At 38.2% G+C, this 14,247-nt stretch overlaps 1 protein-coding gene across 1 annotated transcript in view; it reads right to left on the reverse strand.

Moving 5' to 3' along the window:
• strbp (spermatid perinuclear RNA binding protein) overlaps positions 1-14,247 on the reverse strand; it is a 95,747-nt gene that overhangs the window by 19,482 nt on the left and 62,018 nt on the right. The window contains exons 4-6 of the mRNA XM_085359717.1: positions 5,530-5,792; positions 4,090-4,258; positions 1,848-2,106 (exon numbers count right to left, since the gene is read on the reverse strand). Of these exons, the coding sequence (XP_085215843.1) occupies positions 1,848-2,106; positions 4,090-4,258; positions 5,530-5,792 (691 nt within the window). The remainder of the gene's footprint in view (positions 1-1,847; positions 2,107-4,089; positions 4,259-5,529; positions 5,793-14,247) is intronic.

Raw genomic sequence — 14,247 nt, forward strand, 5'->3', positions numbered from 1 at the left:
GGCAAACCTTCGTGCTATCGCTCATCTCTCTCTGAGACCTGAGTGTCTAGTTGGATGAGAGCCACAGGATAGATGGGCAGCTTGCTACTGGCTGCTTATTGATTTCGCTGGCCTGCTGGCCTTGGTTCCCAATCTTACATCCCACAACCAATTACAACCAGTAACTGCTACACATGAAAACAGGGGAATGGGGATGGGTTGTTTACAGACTCAACACCAGAGCCTTTCAGCTCGATTTTACTTAATTACTTTGTAAAATGTCATAAAGTAACTAGAGTAACTGAAACATTTTGGAGCAGTATATTTCTGTAATAATTGGTTTGGATAATGGGACTAATTCAGGCATTAATGCAACAAGGTCTGATATCTTATTAAAACCAAGCAATGACAAACTGCTGCTGCTACAGTGGCAGATTCAAGAGACAAAACATCACTGGCCAAACTTTATTCTCCTTTATTCTTGGAATTTGGCTTTCCAATTCAAATTAACCAGACAGACTGACGAACAGTCAATGTGTGGGCTGCACTACTGGGTCTGTAGCTCAGGAGGTAGCACAGGTCATCTGCTAAATGGAAGGGTGGTGGTTCAATTCCTGGTTGCCAAAAAAAAGTACTATTGTGAATGGGGCATAGAGTAGAAAAGCTCTCTACTTAAAATTCACTAAATTTCATTTATATAGCACCAAATCACAACAGCAGTTGCCTCAAGGTGCTTCTTACTGTAAAGTAAAGATCCTACAATAATACAGAGAAAAAAAACAAAAATCAAACGACCCCATTTAAGCAAGTACTTAGCGACAGTGGAAAGGAAAATTATATGCAATTTAAAAACATCTTTACTTACTGGTGTATATAATGTAGAGTAATGTTAATAAAATTCCATGCCCTTACACACAAACAATGATTTGGTCAGCTGATGAGTTGCCAGATTTGTGTGGCTCCTTGCTACCCTAAATCTCTACAACCTTAATGACAAACGATCCAGGTTAAAATAAATTCTCCTTTAAGAATTATTGACAAACTGTGTCTCCCTTTTCCAAAAGGTTTAACAAACAAACGCTGTTCTATCGAATCAACTAATGGCTATCGTAATACACTTAATACTTGTTCCAGCCAAGATGTCGCTGCACTTGTTCCAAAGTTCAGCTGCTTAATCTCTTATCACCTCGATTTTGTTACACAGGTTTTCTGTGAAAATCAGGAGTGACATTAAAAACTGTTAATCCACTCACTACTTCTTAAGAACAATGCTGTTTTGATCTCCTACCTATTAGCAGCCTGTTGGCCACTGATAGGTTCACAGCTCCTGGCTTTGGCCCACTTAAAGTTTGAGATTTGTGGTGAATGAGCATTTTTCTTGGCTCCTAGATTAGGGACCAGCTATCCTCAGGGGTTTAGATCATTATTAATGCTTCCTTGCTTTGACATTTATATATTTTTGTCTGCAGCATCTTGTTTGTGGAGATTTTTTTTGTCATCTTTGACGACTCTAAGCACTGTGTAATACTAGTTTTCTATCATATGAAGAAAGTTCTACTTACACACTTGAAAGCAACTAACCTGGATCACCGTGTAGCAGGCTGTCAAATCAGTAAAATAATGTCGACATTTTTAAAAAATTCATCTTGAGTATTTGTTTTTCTGAAATATGATTGGCTACTCTACCCACCTCTGCCTGTACCTGTCTTGTCCTGTGTCAGCATCAGTTCATGAGGTCAAACCTCTTGTCTGACAAAAAATGTGGAGTTTTCTAATAACATATACATAGTTAACACAAAGACCAATTGATTGTGCATGTGCTGGGTGTGGCCAAACAGAGAACAACTTTCCTATTCCTATGCTCCTACCTTGTCCATTTTTGCTTTCTGGGTCTTCCTCTTCTTCCTCCACTTCCCCCTCCACCACCTCTTCTCCTTCTTCCCCATTCTCCAGCTCCTGCTCTTCCTCCTCCAATTCCTCCTCCTCCTCTTCTTCCCCGTCATCTTCCCTCATGGCCGGTGAGGTGAGGGTAATCTTCAAAGTGAGTTTAGGCTCTGTTGTCGTTTTTACCAAGATGGCCGCCTCAGGCAACGAGCTTGTGACCTCATATTTCTCTTCTGTCAGCTTCTGTTGTGTGTCAACAGACATAACTCGATAGTCAAGAGGCCAAGGCCACAATATGACACAGCACAGATGAAGAAGCAAAATATATTTCAGCATTGTGCGGCTTAAGCACACCACAACAACATCACTAGGTACGACAGGAGATTTAATAAGGGGAAGTTTTTATGTGAAAATAAATGAGTGATGGTAGTTAGTCTTGTGGACATCATAAAAACACCCAGGGATACTTCTGACCACAGAACTGACTGTGTAAGAAGACAGAAAGATCGCATGGACCCTTCAAAAGATATTTCCTTTTTTTTTTTTTCAAATCACTGGCAGGTTAGAATATAGACTCCCAATTTCTGCGTCTAATTATCAAATAGCCTTTATATAAAACTCTGGAAGAGCTGTAAAATCTACTGAAGACACAGATATCAAGTAATATCTGATGAAATCTGGCGAATCTTTTGTATAAGTTTTGCAGACACTGTTTATGTATTTTTCTCAACACCCATTTGTTTCTCTATGTGCACACTGTGCCTCATTCAACCTTCGTTCTGAAGAAATTAATTACAGTTGACCTCGCTGGTCAGCACTATGACATGATGACTTATGCTAATATGTTCATGTCAGCATACGCAGCAGCCACAACCGTTACTTAACACACCTGTACTGTATAGAACAAACTTAAACAAATTAACACGCTTAATATCACCTACAAGACATGCAAAGATCAGTACACACAGAGGCCCAGATGAAGCATATACAGTCATGGGTGATTAAAAATATTGAATAAAGGGATGTCAAATAAAGCTTATGTGTAAGTTAAATAAGGAAGATCTGTATTCGCTTGTTTGCCTGCGTTCCTGAGTGTTCGGGCTGCTAGTCTGTTCTTTACAACAAGTCGAACTCTCACGCTGTCAAACACAATTCTGGCATCATTAATTGAGTCCAATCATTTTCTTGCCTGCCTTCTGTGAACCAGTCAGCCACAGTTATGTGCACTTTAAGTCTCAGTGTACTGTAACGGTTGAAATTACAGTGAATTCAAGTCTTTGTAATAGCCCAAAACAGACCTTACCCTCTTCAGCTAAATTTAAGCTTGAGTTGGCCATGAGTAGCTGACAAGATTAAGCCAGATTAAGTCTAGAAAACAACATTAAAGGAAAATAAGCTACCTAGTTTTTATAAGTGACACACACACACACACACACACACACGCTCTTTTTCTCCATCTCCACCTCAAAATGTAATTGTGAGCAGAGAGGTTGTGCTCTGGCACTATTTATTTATTGGGTAATTTCTGCACTTGCCAGCCACGTTGGAAAGTGTTTCCCTACATTTGTTGTTATATTGCTAAATCCTTCCCTTCCAGTCAGAGCCCCTCACCAGGCTGCAGTGATGTATATCCTACAAATGAAATAATTTAAATGGTGTGTAACCCAACTGACACAACAGATGGTATAAGTCCTAGATTATAAAACAAACAGGGGTCAAAGTCACAGGTTGTAAAAAAGAGATACTTGTCCTTCAGAGAGCTGTATTGTGTGTGTGTTTGTAAGTGTATGTGTGTGTATCTTGTATGTGTGAAAGTCAGGACCTTACTTCTTTGCCATGACTTATTAATGAGGAAATGTGACACTGACATAATGACGAGAGTATTAATCACACATGACTCATACATACTCAAACACCTCTCACCTTCTCACTTGACAATATTGCTGTCACTTGTCTACTTATGCTCACGCTACCACTCATGACACTCTCCTCAACACTCACAAGCACAACACAGTGAGAGCTGGTGAATTCAGGAAGAAAATGTAGAAGCTTATTTAAACGGCTTAATTTCTGACATTGAAGAAGAGTGTGATGTAAATATAGTGCATTCCTGGATTACATTTGTCAGACCGATGTGATTGTGGGTTTAATGCAAAGATTAAAGGTGAACGTGAAAAAACAAGAGAAGCATGCATGCCTCGGTGCATTTGTGTGTGTGTCTCTAACCTCAATCTGTGTGGGTAAATTGTGACAGACAGTGTCCAGCAATGTCTGTGTGGGTTTGTCTCTGCACATCAGCACCAGCTCCAGGTCCATGTCGCCTTTGATCAGGAGTCCTTTGGCCACTAGGCCGATCCTCATCACTCCACACAACAAGCCGCCACCGCTGGACTCCCTGTAAACACATAAATAAATATATAAAGTCTTCTCTTGTATGAGATTTTAAGCTATGTGCATATGAACATTTTAATTCATAACTAGTAAATATCAAAGACAGAATCCATGCTTAGTTCTCAGGGAGTTAAATACGATGAAAGAGAAAAATAACCTTGTTATAAAATTAACCTACAATTTTGTGCGAGACCTGACAAACAGAACTGCACTGCAGGCATGAAGTCGACTCAACGGGAGATCCAAACCTCTTTTCATCAGCGTAATATCTGAATCTCTAACAAACACAAAAGTGTTTGAAAGATTAAAATACTAAAATTCCAATTCACACAGCAAAATAAGATCAGACAAGGCAATTCAAGATATCAATGAAAACTACTGAACCATTAATAAAAAGATTCAAGAAGAAGGAGCCCCCAGTGGAGGCCGTTTCATTTCCTGTTCAGCAACATATGCTCCTTCTACCTCAGAGAAGTGCGTTTAACTTATTTCTTCCTTCTGCATAAAAAAGTATTTAGCATGAACAGTCTCTGTGAGAAGTAAACAACACTAATAAGTGCCAACATTTTTTTGTCAGTGACTCAGTACTCTAGGTTGCAAAAGAAGAATAAACAACAAATCTAAAGTTGTTTATGTGACGTAAGAATGAAGAAATTCAGGCTTCTCAACTGTGCCTTTCTTTTTAAAAATGCAGCTATTTGCCACAGAATTTCCTCAACATGTGGAGAGATAGAACAATCTTATCTTTTCTAAAGTCCCTGGTGGCTCAAAGTAAGTGATGACATCTCTCTAGGAAGTCATTTCCTCTGTACAAAACCTAAACTAAATCCACAACTTGTACACTTGACACTTTAGTGTTTAAAAGAGGAGTGAACTCTCATTTAGGAGGCACCAAATGTGAGAATGCAAATTTCAGAGGATAGAGCAGATAACTGTCCGTAGTAGCATTGGCGTGGATGTCATGTGACCATGCCTCCTGCATGCTCCATCCAGGCATAGACCCATGTTAACTTTATTTTTAGTAGTGAGACACTTGATTGATTATTATTATGCTGATGTTGTCCGAAGCTCATGTGTCAAAATGTTTTTAGTGAGCTTTAAAGGCATAGGTATATTTACCGAACTGCTGATGTAATACATTAAACGTCTTTGGTTATGGTTTGTAGGTTTGACAAAATAATTATTTTGTGTTTGAGTGACAAAATAATCCATTAACTGAAAAAAACATCAACAAAAATTATGAATTAAAGCCCACTGTGCGTTTCTTCTGCCTACCTGTAGCAATCACTTGAATCCTCAGTTTCTTCGCTGGGCTCAACACCAGGGTTGTCCTCCTCTGTGCTGTCTGCTGGTTGGCTGTCAAACTGGTTGTGGACTTCGCAGCTGCTCTGATCCAGCCAATCAGAGACATGTTTGAGGGCACACTCGACAGTGGATACCAGTGTCTGAACTGCTTCCAGCTCTTGAGAGGAGGGGTAGATGGTGGAGTGTTTCGCCATGACGTGGCGGTCATCGTTACTGAAGGAACGAAAGGACCTCTGAAAGGGAGGATGACAAATAACAGAGAGGTTAAAACGCACAGGAACCACTAACACACGGGCTTGCATACCTGTAAACGAACACGCATAAAAACACCTTCCTTTCCCTGCAGCAAGGACATTCTTTAACAGCAGATTGAGCTTTAATCCATCAAACAAACACTTTGGACTCCCTGCTAAGGACTCACTTTATTCATAATAACAACAAACAACAAAACCCAAAAAAGCCTTTCACACAAAATTAAAATGCAACACAGCTATCCCACAAAGTGTGCGTGCAACTGGCTTTTTTGTCTGCCCAAGTTGCTTTTGTGCTCACAGAACATGTTATCTCTTTTATAGGAAAGAAATCAATTCTAACTTCCGTGACAGCTCCTATTTACTGCCACTAACCCTAGCACATATGCACACGCACACATGGCTATCAGAAATTCATCTCACTGAGTCCATTCCACATGTCACTCAGATATTCTGGCCTTGGGAATTCATGTCAGCTCTTCACATGCTCGATTCTACTTGGTAAGAGGTTTAAGGGGGAACACCACAGCAGAAAGATATCAGGTGCAAGGCTTCAGAAAAGGGTAGCACAGAGGGAGGGTAAATGACAGAATATAGAAGGCACCTACCACCGAAGCCAAGAAGGAAGAGAATAGATAACAACAGAGGAGTGCGAAGGGAGCAGTGCAGAATCTTTAACAAGGATAAATGACAGAAATGCTTGTGCGACCAGAGGCTGAATTCAGAGACAAATTGGCGACGTAAAGAGAAGAAGGAGAGGAGCAGGTGGAACGGTGCCTTTGTGATTTGTGTCCTGCAGTTAATACCACCCAGATGGGTCCGCGGTGGTTATGTGGATTCATATGAAAGCACTCCTCATCCTTTCACAGAGTAGATAGAGGTTTACAAGGCTAACTGTTCAGCGGGGAAAAACTGCAGTGCTAAAGTATTTAAACATTTGAGTGTTATGCATTAGCTATTATCAATGCATAAAATTTGCTGCAATACACATAATGTAAAATCTCTGCGGCAGCTGTTTAATTAATAACAGGAATACTCATACAAGAGATAATTAATATCTGTTGTAAGACATTATTTCAGTTCTGTTCTTGAGTGCTTGGATGGTTAGTAGCAACATCACTTCTGTTATAATCTCAATTTCAGCTCTCTTTCACTGTCTGGATTATTTTGTGACCGTACATGAAAATAGAACATCAACTAGAGTCATCACTGTGGCTTTCATCTTGCTTATTTTCTCAACTTTTCTCTTTTACTGCTATGATCATTGGAATTATTTTCGGTTTGTCTATTTTTACTTCCCTCGCTTTGCTTTCTCCTGTTTTAAAAAAAAAATGTAAAAGTTTTAAAAAAGAAGTCAAGATATTGTTTCATGATTGCTTGGATCTTAAGGATGGGGTTCATTTTTAAATGAATATCATATTATTCATTTAAAATATTAATATCATATGAATATCATATTATATTGTTCTGGGGAGCCCGAGGTGCATACGACACATACAGTTCAAAACGAGGGTGCACTGTTAGCCTTTGAAGTCATTTCCATAGCTTAGTACTGCAAAATCAACAGTAAAAAACTCTAAAGGATGTTTGCAGTTTAGTACTGTAATTTGCATGTATTTGTGGGAAAATTCCATGAGATTACATTATTTTTACGGTAACTCACCGTACTCATGGAAACAGCTGTAAAAACAGCAAATGTAACAATTGGTGATGTTACTGAGATTATACTATTACACCATCCGGATTTCTGTTGTTTTCTACTGTAGATCTAAGAGTAATTACTTAAATCCTCATTCAGAGTGTATTACTATAAAATGTGATTCACTGTGAAAGTAGTATAACATATAAACTACAATATACAGCATCATTTTTAACTTAAGGAGTAAGTTGCAGCCACACTAAAATTTAATTCCTTGAGCTGAATGGAACCTCATATATTAATAAATGTATTTGTTTAGTCAAACAATGTGAAACATTAGTAATACTATTAATTAATAGTATACTTGTAAGGTTAGTATTGTGATAGAGTCGAGTATATTTTAATTATACTCTTGTAGACATTATGACATTGTGCTAGTACAATTATGGTGAACAAAAAGTACATCTAAAAGTTAATTTCAAGAATACTGTTATGTACTAAAACGGGAGCCAATATAGTCCCAAGAAGCATTATTAGTATACGTACTAGGTAAGGTATACTTGGGAAATATAATTGAAGTATACTTATTTTTTGTATGGCCAGCAACAAGTACTAATGGCTACATTTAGAGTAATGTTTAAAAATGACTTAATTTAGCAGGGTGTTCCTTTTTTTCTCTTCTTATTCTTTCTGGACCTTCATTTGTTTTGTATAAGGTGGTACTTTTTAAGACACCTCTGCCTAACTACAGTGAACTAACCTAATAATATGCTCTGGTCGTCATTTTACACAAGTTAAGGTGTCACATCCATGAAACCTACACCACTAACCAGCATCAGTTCTACAACTTCACTCTCAAAATTAATAAATCCTGGGACAAGCAGAAACTGTATTTTTAGCGATGCATTTTGTTGCAGGCCAGACTGCTATGAAATGCACTCTCCTAAAGAAATAATTCCTTTGTAGCACCACTTCGTCTTGGTTCAGAAGAGATGTCCTGATATATGTGATAATGTAACACATTATCACAGTTTAGCGCGTTGGGTTGTGTTTTTAAAGCGATTGTTACGTTTTTAAAGCTTTTTAATGCGACAGGTGCGATAGCCGACACCACACCTTCACCTGACGTACAACGTGACGTATGGCGCACACATCAGGTATTCACTTTCTAAACAACAATGGGGATAGAAAATATTGCTCGAGGTGGTTAATGCTCCTTTCGCTGGTTGCCAACCACCATTAAATAACAACAAGAAGAAAATATTGATCTGCTTCTCTTAGTTTTGCACGTTTAAGCCGCAATTCAGACTCAAACAAAGCTGCAAAGCAGGAGAACAACATGGCCATCAACTATTCTGTGCCACAGATCCAGTTCGCTGCAGCACAGAGTGATGATGAGATCGTTAACATGTGCAAAAGTAGTCAGAGGTAACTGGATGTTCAATCGGGTTAAATGCAAGGTTGATTGGATTATATCTGAAGATCATATGCTATTCGTGATAACTCTGCTAGACTCCAAATTGCTCGTCCATGCGGGAGTATCTCAAATTTAAATGAAACCACTTAACACTTCTTCCCTAAAACGGACTGACATGGGACACATTAAAGTTGGATCGGAACCAGCTAATCAGTCTGAAGGTAAGTGTTTTTTTCACTTATTCGAGAGAAGTCCGAAATGCGTTCTTATTACTGTTTGTTTTGACTTTTAAGCTACCCTACCAGGATATTTTCATTCAAATGCTAAGACAACATGTCAATAGCTATGAATGTGGAGACTCAAAAGACTAGTTAGGTAATAGTTTATTTATTTATTTAGGATTTATGAGACTTAAAAGAAACTTGGACGTTTGCAACAGGTGAATTGGTGAACTACCGAGGTTGCGCCCAAATGCTTAAAGCTGTTAGCTGGTCAGTGTTTTCAGGTGTGCACTGTTCTCTTGTCGGCACACATTTTCTGTTTATTGAAGCCTTTTGTGAATAATTTTGATCATGTAAAAACTGGGAATTGGTACCTATTCACAATACTCTTATTTTTTGCATATGTCATTCAGGAAAGCTAATTGGTCACTGAACTCTTTGCAACTATGTGTATTTCTAAATTTTGTGGCTTCATTGCACGCAAATTTATATTGTTCAGTTTGCATGTTAAAAGCCTGCCAAGCACCCCAAGGCTGTTTATGCTTGGTAAGAAGTCATTTATGAAATAGAGCTAATTAGACCATATTAAAATTTCTGTTTGGCACAGGAGCTTTTCGTGGACACAGGTATCCAGTCTCTGTTTTGTTAGCTCAAATTTCTGTAATTTCCTTTATAAACCAAGGTTGTTGGACATGTGTCTCAGTGACTCCAGCAAAGTAACAATATCAAATTTCACATTACATATTACTGATCAACATAGTAGTCTAGCTACACCAACAGCAAAAATACTGAAGTCAATACTGTAAAGTTTAACAGCAGCACAAACTATAAACTCCAAAATAACCATACAGTTGATTCATCTCCGGTGATTTAACTGAGCTGACTCTTTGTTAGGTGTGTTTAATAACCCTTTAAGACCTACCATAGAACCAAGTCCGCCAGAGCTTATATTATATTTTTACATGGTGTGGTGCCATTTTTGGGAGCATTTCAAGTTGCTATACATCAATACAACAATTATAGCCCAGATTTTAATAACATGTATTCATTAAGTACATAGTAATTACATAAATTGCAAAAAAGTGCAATAAACTACAAAAAAAGAGAAAATCGTTTTTGCTTTTTTAACATATATTTCTAGTTAGAGAAATTTAAGAGGCTCATCCCTCAAAACTGTAAATACAAAAAAGTTGCATAAAATAGTTTCCTACCACAGGAAATTTATTTTGAGTGTCTTCATAGTTTTATTTTTGAAATACACCAATTTTTATATACTGCAGGAAAAACGAAAATAAATATTATACTGCAAATTTGCAAAAAAGCAGCACATGCATCAAAATACACTATTTCCAGCAGTGCAATATGAGTCCTAAGCATCCCAGAAAAGACACAGAAAGTCATAAAGTCAAATATAACTTTTAAAAACACCAGTATAGGCCCTGAGGCCCTGATGGTAAAAAAAAACTACATTTCCGCGAAAATGACGCCACTTCCGGTTTCGGGCAGGTAATGGCGGACATGCAAAAGTTCGCGCTGACGTCTATACCAACGTAGGAAGTGTTCTGAACAGCTGATCGGATCGGCAATGCGTGTTTCTGGAATATTATGTTTTTGTTGCTGCAAGTGCTTTTTATGCAGTTTTTGCAAAGCTTTATGTGGAAGGAAACTGTGACCTAGGACAAGCTGATGGCATAAGATGTAAGTACAACTCCTCCGGTTTCATATGCAAAAAAAATTATTGCGCTAGCTTACGTGGTTGCAGAGCTACCGGGATTTAAAAATAGTTACGCAAAACAGAGCGTGCCCGCTCCGACCGGCTCTAAAGGGTTAATGGGCAGAATAATTCCCAATTATGTACAATTATAATATGTTAAAACGGACTTATGTACATAAGGCCATTAATAATTAACTGTACATAGCTATTTGCTTTATGACTATCTAGACAGTGTGCAGAAGTGAAGTATTGAAATTATTTTATGTTGCATAATGACAACATGTTGCCCCTATACATTTAAGGACAAAGTTCAATGACGGCCACCTGCTGGATGGTGAGTGCAGAGGGGCGTGTAATTGTTGAGCTGGACAAAGAGAACACCTTTGCTGATGCAATGTCAGTCTTCTTTGGTAATTCTATGTATTGAACCTGGAATACCAGAAGTCAGCGTGTGCGAGGTTTTTTGTAAGGATAAACCCTGAAGAGGGAACAAAATGTACCTCCAAGGTTGGGACAAGCAGAAAGACTGGGACCACTGTGAAGCGAAAGGTTGTTCACATTAACCCTCGTCACTGTCGCCAGTGAGATACCGTAAAAAAGGCTACGGTGCGTTACCATAATTTGTCCAAGAGTATTATACCACACCAGCAAAAAACGGTATCATCCTGCAGAACGGTAAGCTACCGTAACACGGCGTCACGGTATGACGCTGGCAACAGTGACGCCAGTATGTTACCGTAAAGTGGCGATGAAAAGTCTAACAGTGTGCTGTTAGTAAGCTGTAAAGCTGACCTGCTTATCTCCAAGACCCACATTTTCCTTTATTCACTGCACACACATACCCACATCTACTCAAATTTACCTTAACACAGATTTCTGTGTATGGTTGTTACCAACTACAGATGGCTGAATATCAATAATAATTTAATCTAACATGAAAGCCAGTGAATGTATCAAACTGATGTGGGGGCAATATCCTGGCACACAAACAAATTACCATCAAAAGACTAAAATATGGAACATATTAGGGAAGCTATGGGGATTCATAACTAAAGATTATTTTAAATAAACAAAACAAAAACAGAGTGATGTACCATACTGTTCAGAAGTTTTCTCTATGTCCTGCCTGATGTTTGCATTTGGATTTGTGAGCTTTTCCCTCAATTTGAAGGTGTTCTTTATTCACTGTAGTCTGTTGACAAATTACATTGGAAGTATGGTTCTTAAATGGATATCATCCTTTCTGTATACTTCTCTCATACATTTTAAAACTAATATTCAAAAAATTGCTATAATATTCTTTAGAATATATTACTGATATTGTCAAAAATGCCACAAACAGGCAGACGGATATTAAACAAATAATATATACACTCTAAATATAGGAAGCAGCTGCAAGAAGGTATATTACAAGAGTATGTGTGTGGAAGCTTATGTCTGACAGGTGTGCTGACCTGTCACAGAAAGAAGAGTTTAATATTCAGAATTATGATATCATATTCTTTGGAATATCTGTCAAAAATGTCATGGACTTATATCATGGGTGCTGTAAAAATGATGCAAAATAATGGTAAAAACACCAGTACTTAGGGTGTTGTCTGGCTCACGTGGTTGAGCAGGTGCCACTAAAGAGGCCCGTGTCTGAGTCCACCCCAGACTGCATGCCATGCTCCCTGCTTTTTTGTCTGCTTTCTGATTAAAAGAAGCCTGATAAACCCCACTAATGTTTCAACTTATTTATAACGTGCTGGTCAACTTCAAAATCAGCATACCTTTTCCTCAAACAATCAAGATTGCTCAGTAGGAAATTGTATATAAACTTTAAACAATTTGAAAAGCACTGCTTATATTTAACAAAACATCCCAACTTTGCTAAGGTGCTTTAATACTAAATAGTCCAATTTGTATTTCAACTGCTGACACTCTTTCAATAGAGCGAGTGAGCTAAAGCCATTAACAGAATGCCGAACCAACACTGCAGCCTTACAGCCTCTGCAGCTCAGTATAACGAATGTCACAAGAACATTTAGCAGGGTTACACACTCCAGTCACAGTGAATTGCTAACAGTCTGGAAAGACAAACTGGTGGAGTAAATTAAGACAGCTTTAAAGAATATACCACCAATAAAAACCATGATATCATATCTTAATTTGGAGTACCGAGGCTTAAACGGCCAGGCTGAATTTTTGAATTCAGTCAGTTTGGTGTGGTTTCAACTGCTGTCTTCTCAGGTTATGGGTATAAGTTATCTAAGTTATCTGTGAGATGGCCCCATTGGTGGGACACAGACAGCCAGGTGACGTAGCAAGACATACCAAAAAAAGGTCTGAGAAGCAGGCTTAGTCAACACAGTACTATAATGTAGAAACAGCTGTTTAACAAACAGAACACATGAACAATTTTTATCAATTAAAATTTCTCTTATTTCTCTGAATTAATTTGTGACCAAATAAAAAAAAATGTAAGAACTGCAGGTTGCAAAAAAATAAAAAGTATTGATTGTCTTTATAAAAAAAATAAAACCAAAACAGTTTTGTTACTTAAGAGAGAATGATTGTACCTGCTGTGAGAGTATTTTTGTGTACCTAAAGTGCAGTGACTACCACATATTGTGTCTTCTCAGAACAGTGTTTAACAGACCGACGGTTGCAAACTTTATGAGCTGTTGCTAATGGAAGCTTCTGCAGCCATAAACCAAATTGCGAGGAGAGTGTCTGTATCTATGTATGTGAGCAAGAACTACTCGACCTGCAAGGGCGGGGGAGTTGTTACCCAGCTGCTCTGATCACCAAGTAAATCAGAGTAGTTAAATAGGGCTCACTGTAAAGAATCAACCCCCTGAGTCAGTGTGTACTGACATGATGTTGTAGACATTTAGTGAGATGATCAGTATGCTGAATGAGTTTAGAGATTTCTCAGTTTCACAGGTGATTTTGGAACGTTTTGATCAATATTCTTTTGCATTGGCAGGTTGATGATGTACCATCAGTCTGTTAGGGATAACCGAGATAAACCTGACTGCTATATAAATTAGAGGTCAATTGGATAGTATGCTTCCCAGTCCTGCGAGCATGTGTGCGTATCACACATGATAATTAAAACACGAGGATCATGATCTCGATATCTGCAACAGCCCCCAGTGTCAAAATCAGTTTGTGTCCAATATCAGCACATAATGTTTTGGTATGCATTTTAATGGCAGTTGGAAAATAAAGTCAGTATATAAACAAAAGCTTACTGGGTATTAGAACGTATTTGTTATTATTATGAATCTCAGGACTGTTCTCGCAGACATTCAGGTTTAGAGACGTTCAGGTCTCTCTCACTGTTATTGTTAATTGGAACGTGTAATGCAGCTGTTACTAAGCCGTGTCTGCTACTAATGATCTCTGGTGACTGTTTTTGTTTAGGGGTCGTTAACCTCCTAGGACCTGGCATCCACACA

Source organism: Diplotaxodon limnothrissa, linkage group LG7 (assembly GCF_057381915.1).
Source record: "Diplotaxodon limnothrissa isolate DT_005_m linkage group LG7, D_limnothrissa_male_GT1.1, whole genome shotgun sequence".
NCBI lineage: Eukaryota > Metazoa > Chordata > Actinopteri > Cichliformes > Cichlidae > Diplotaxodon > Diplotaxodon limnothrissa.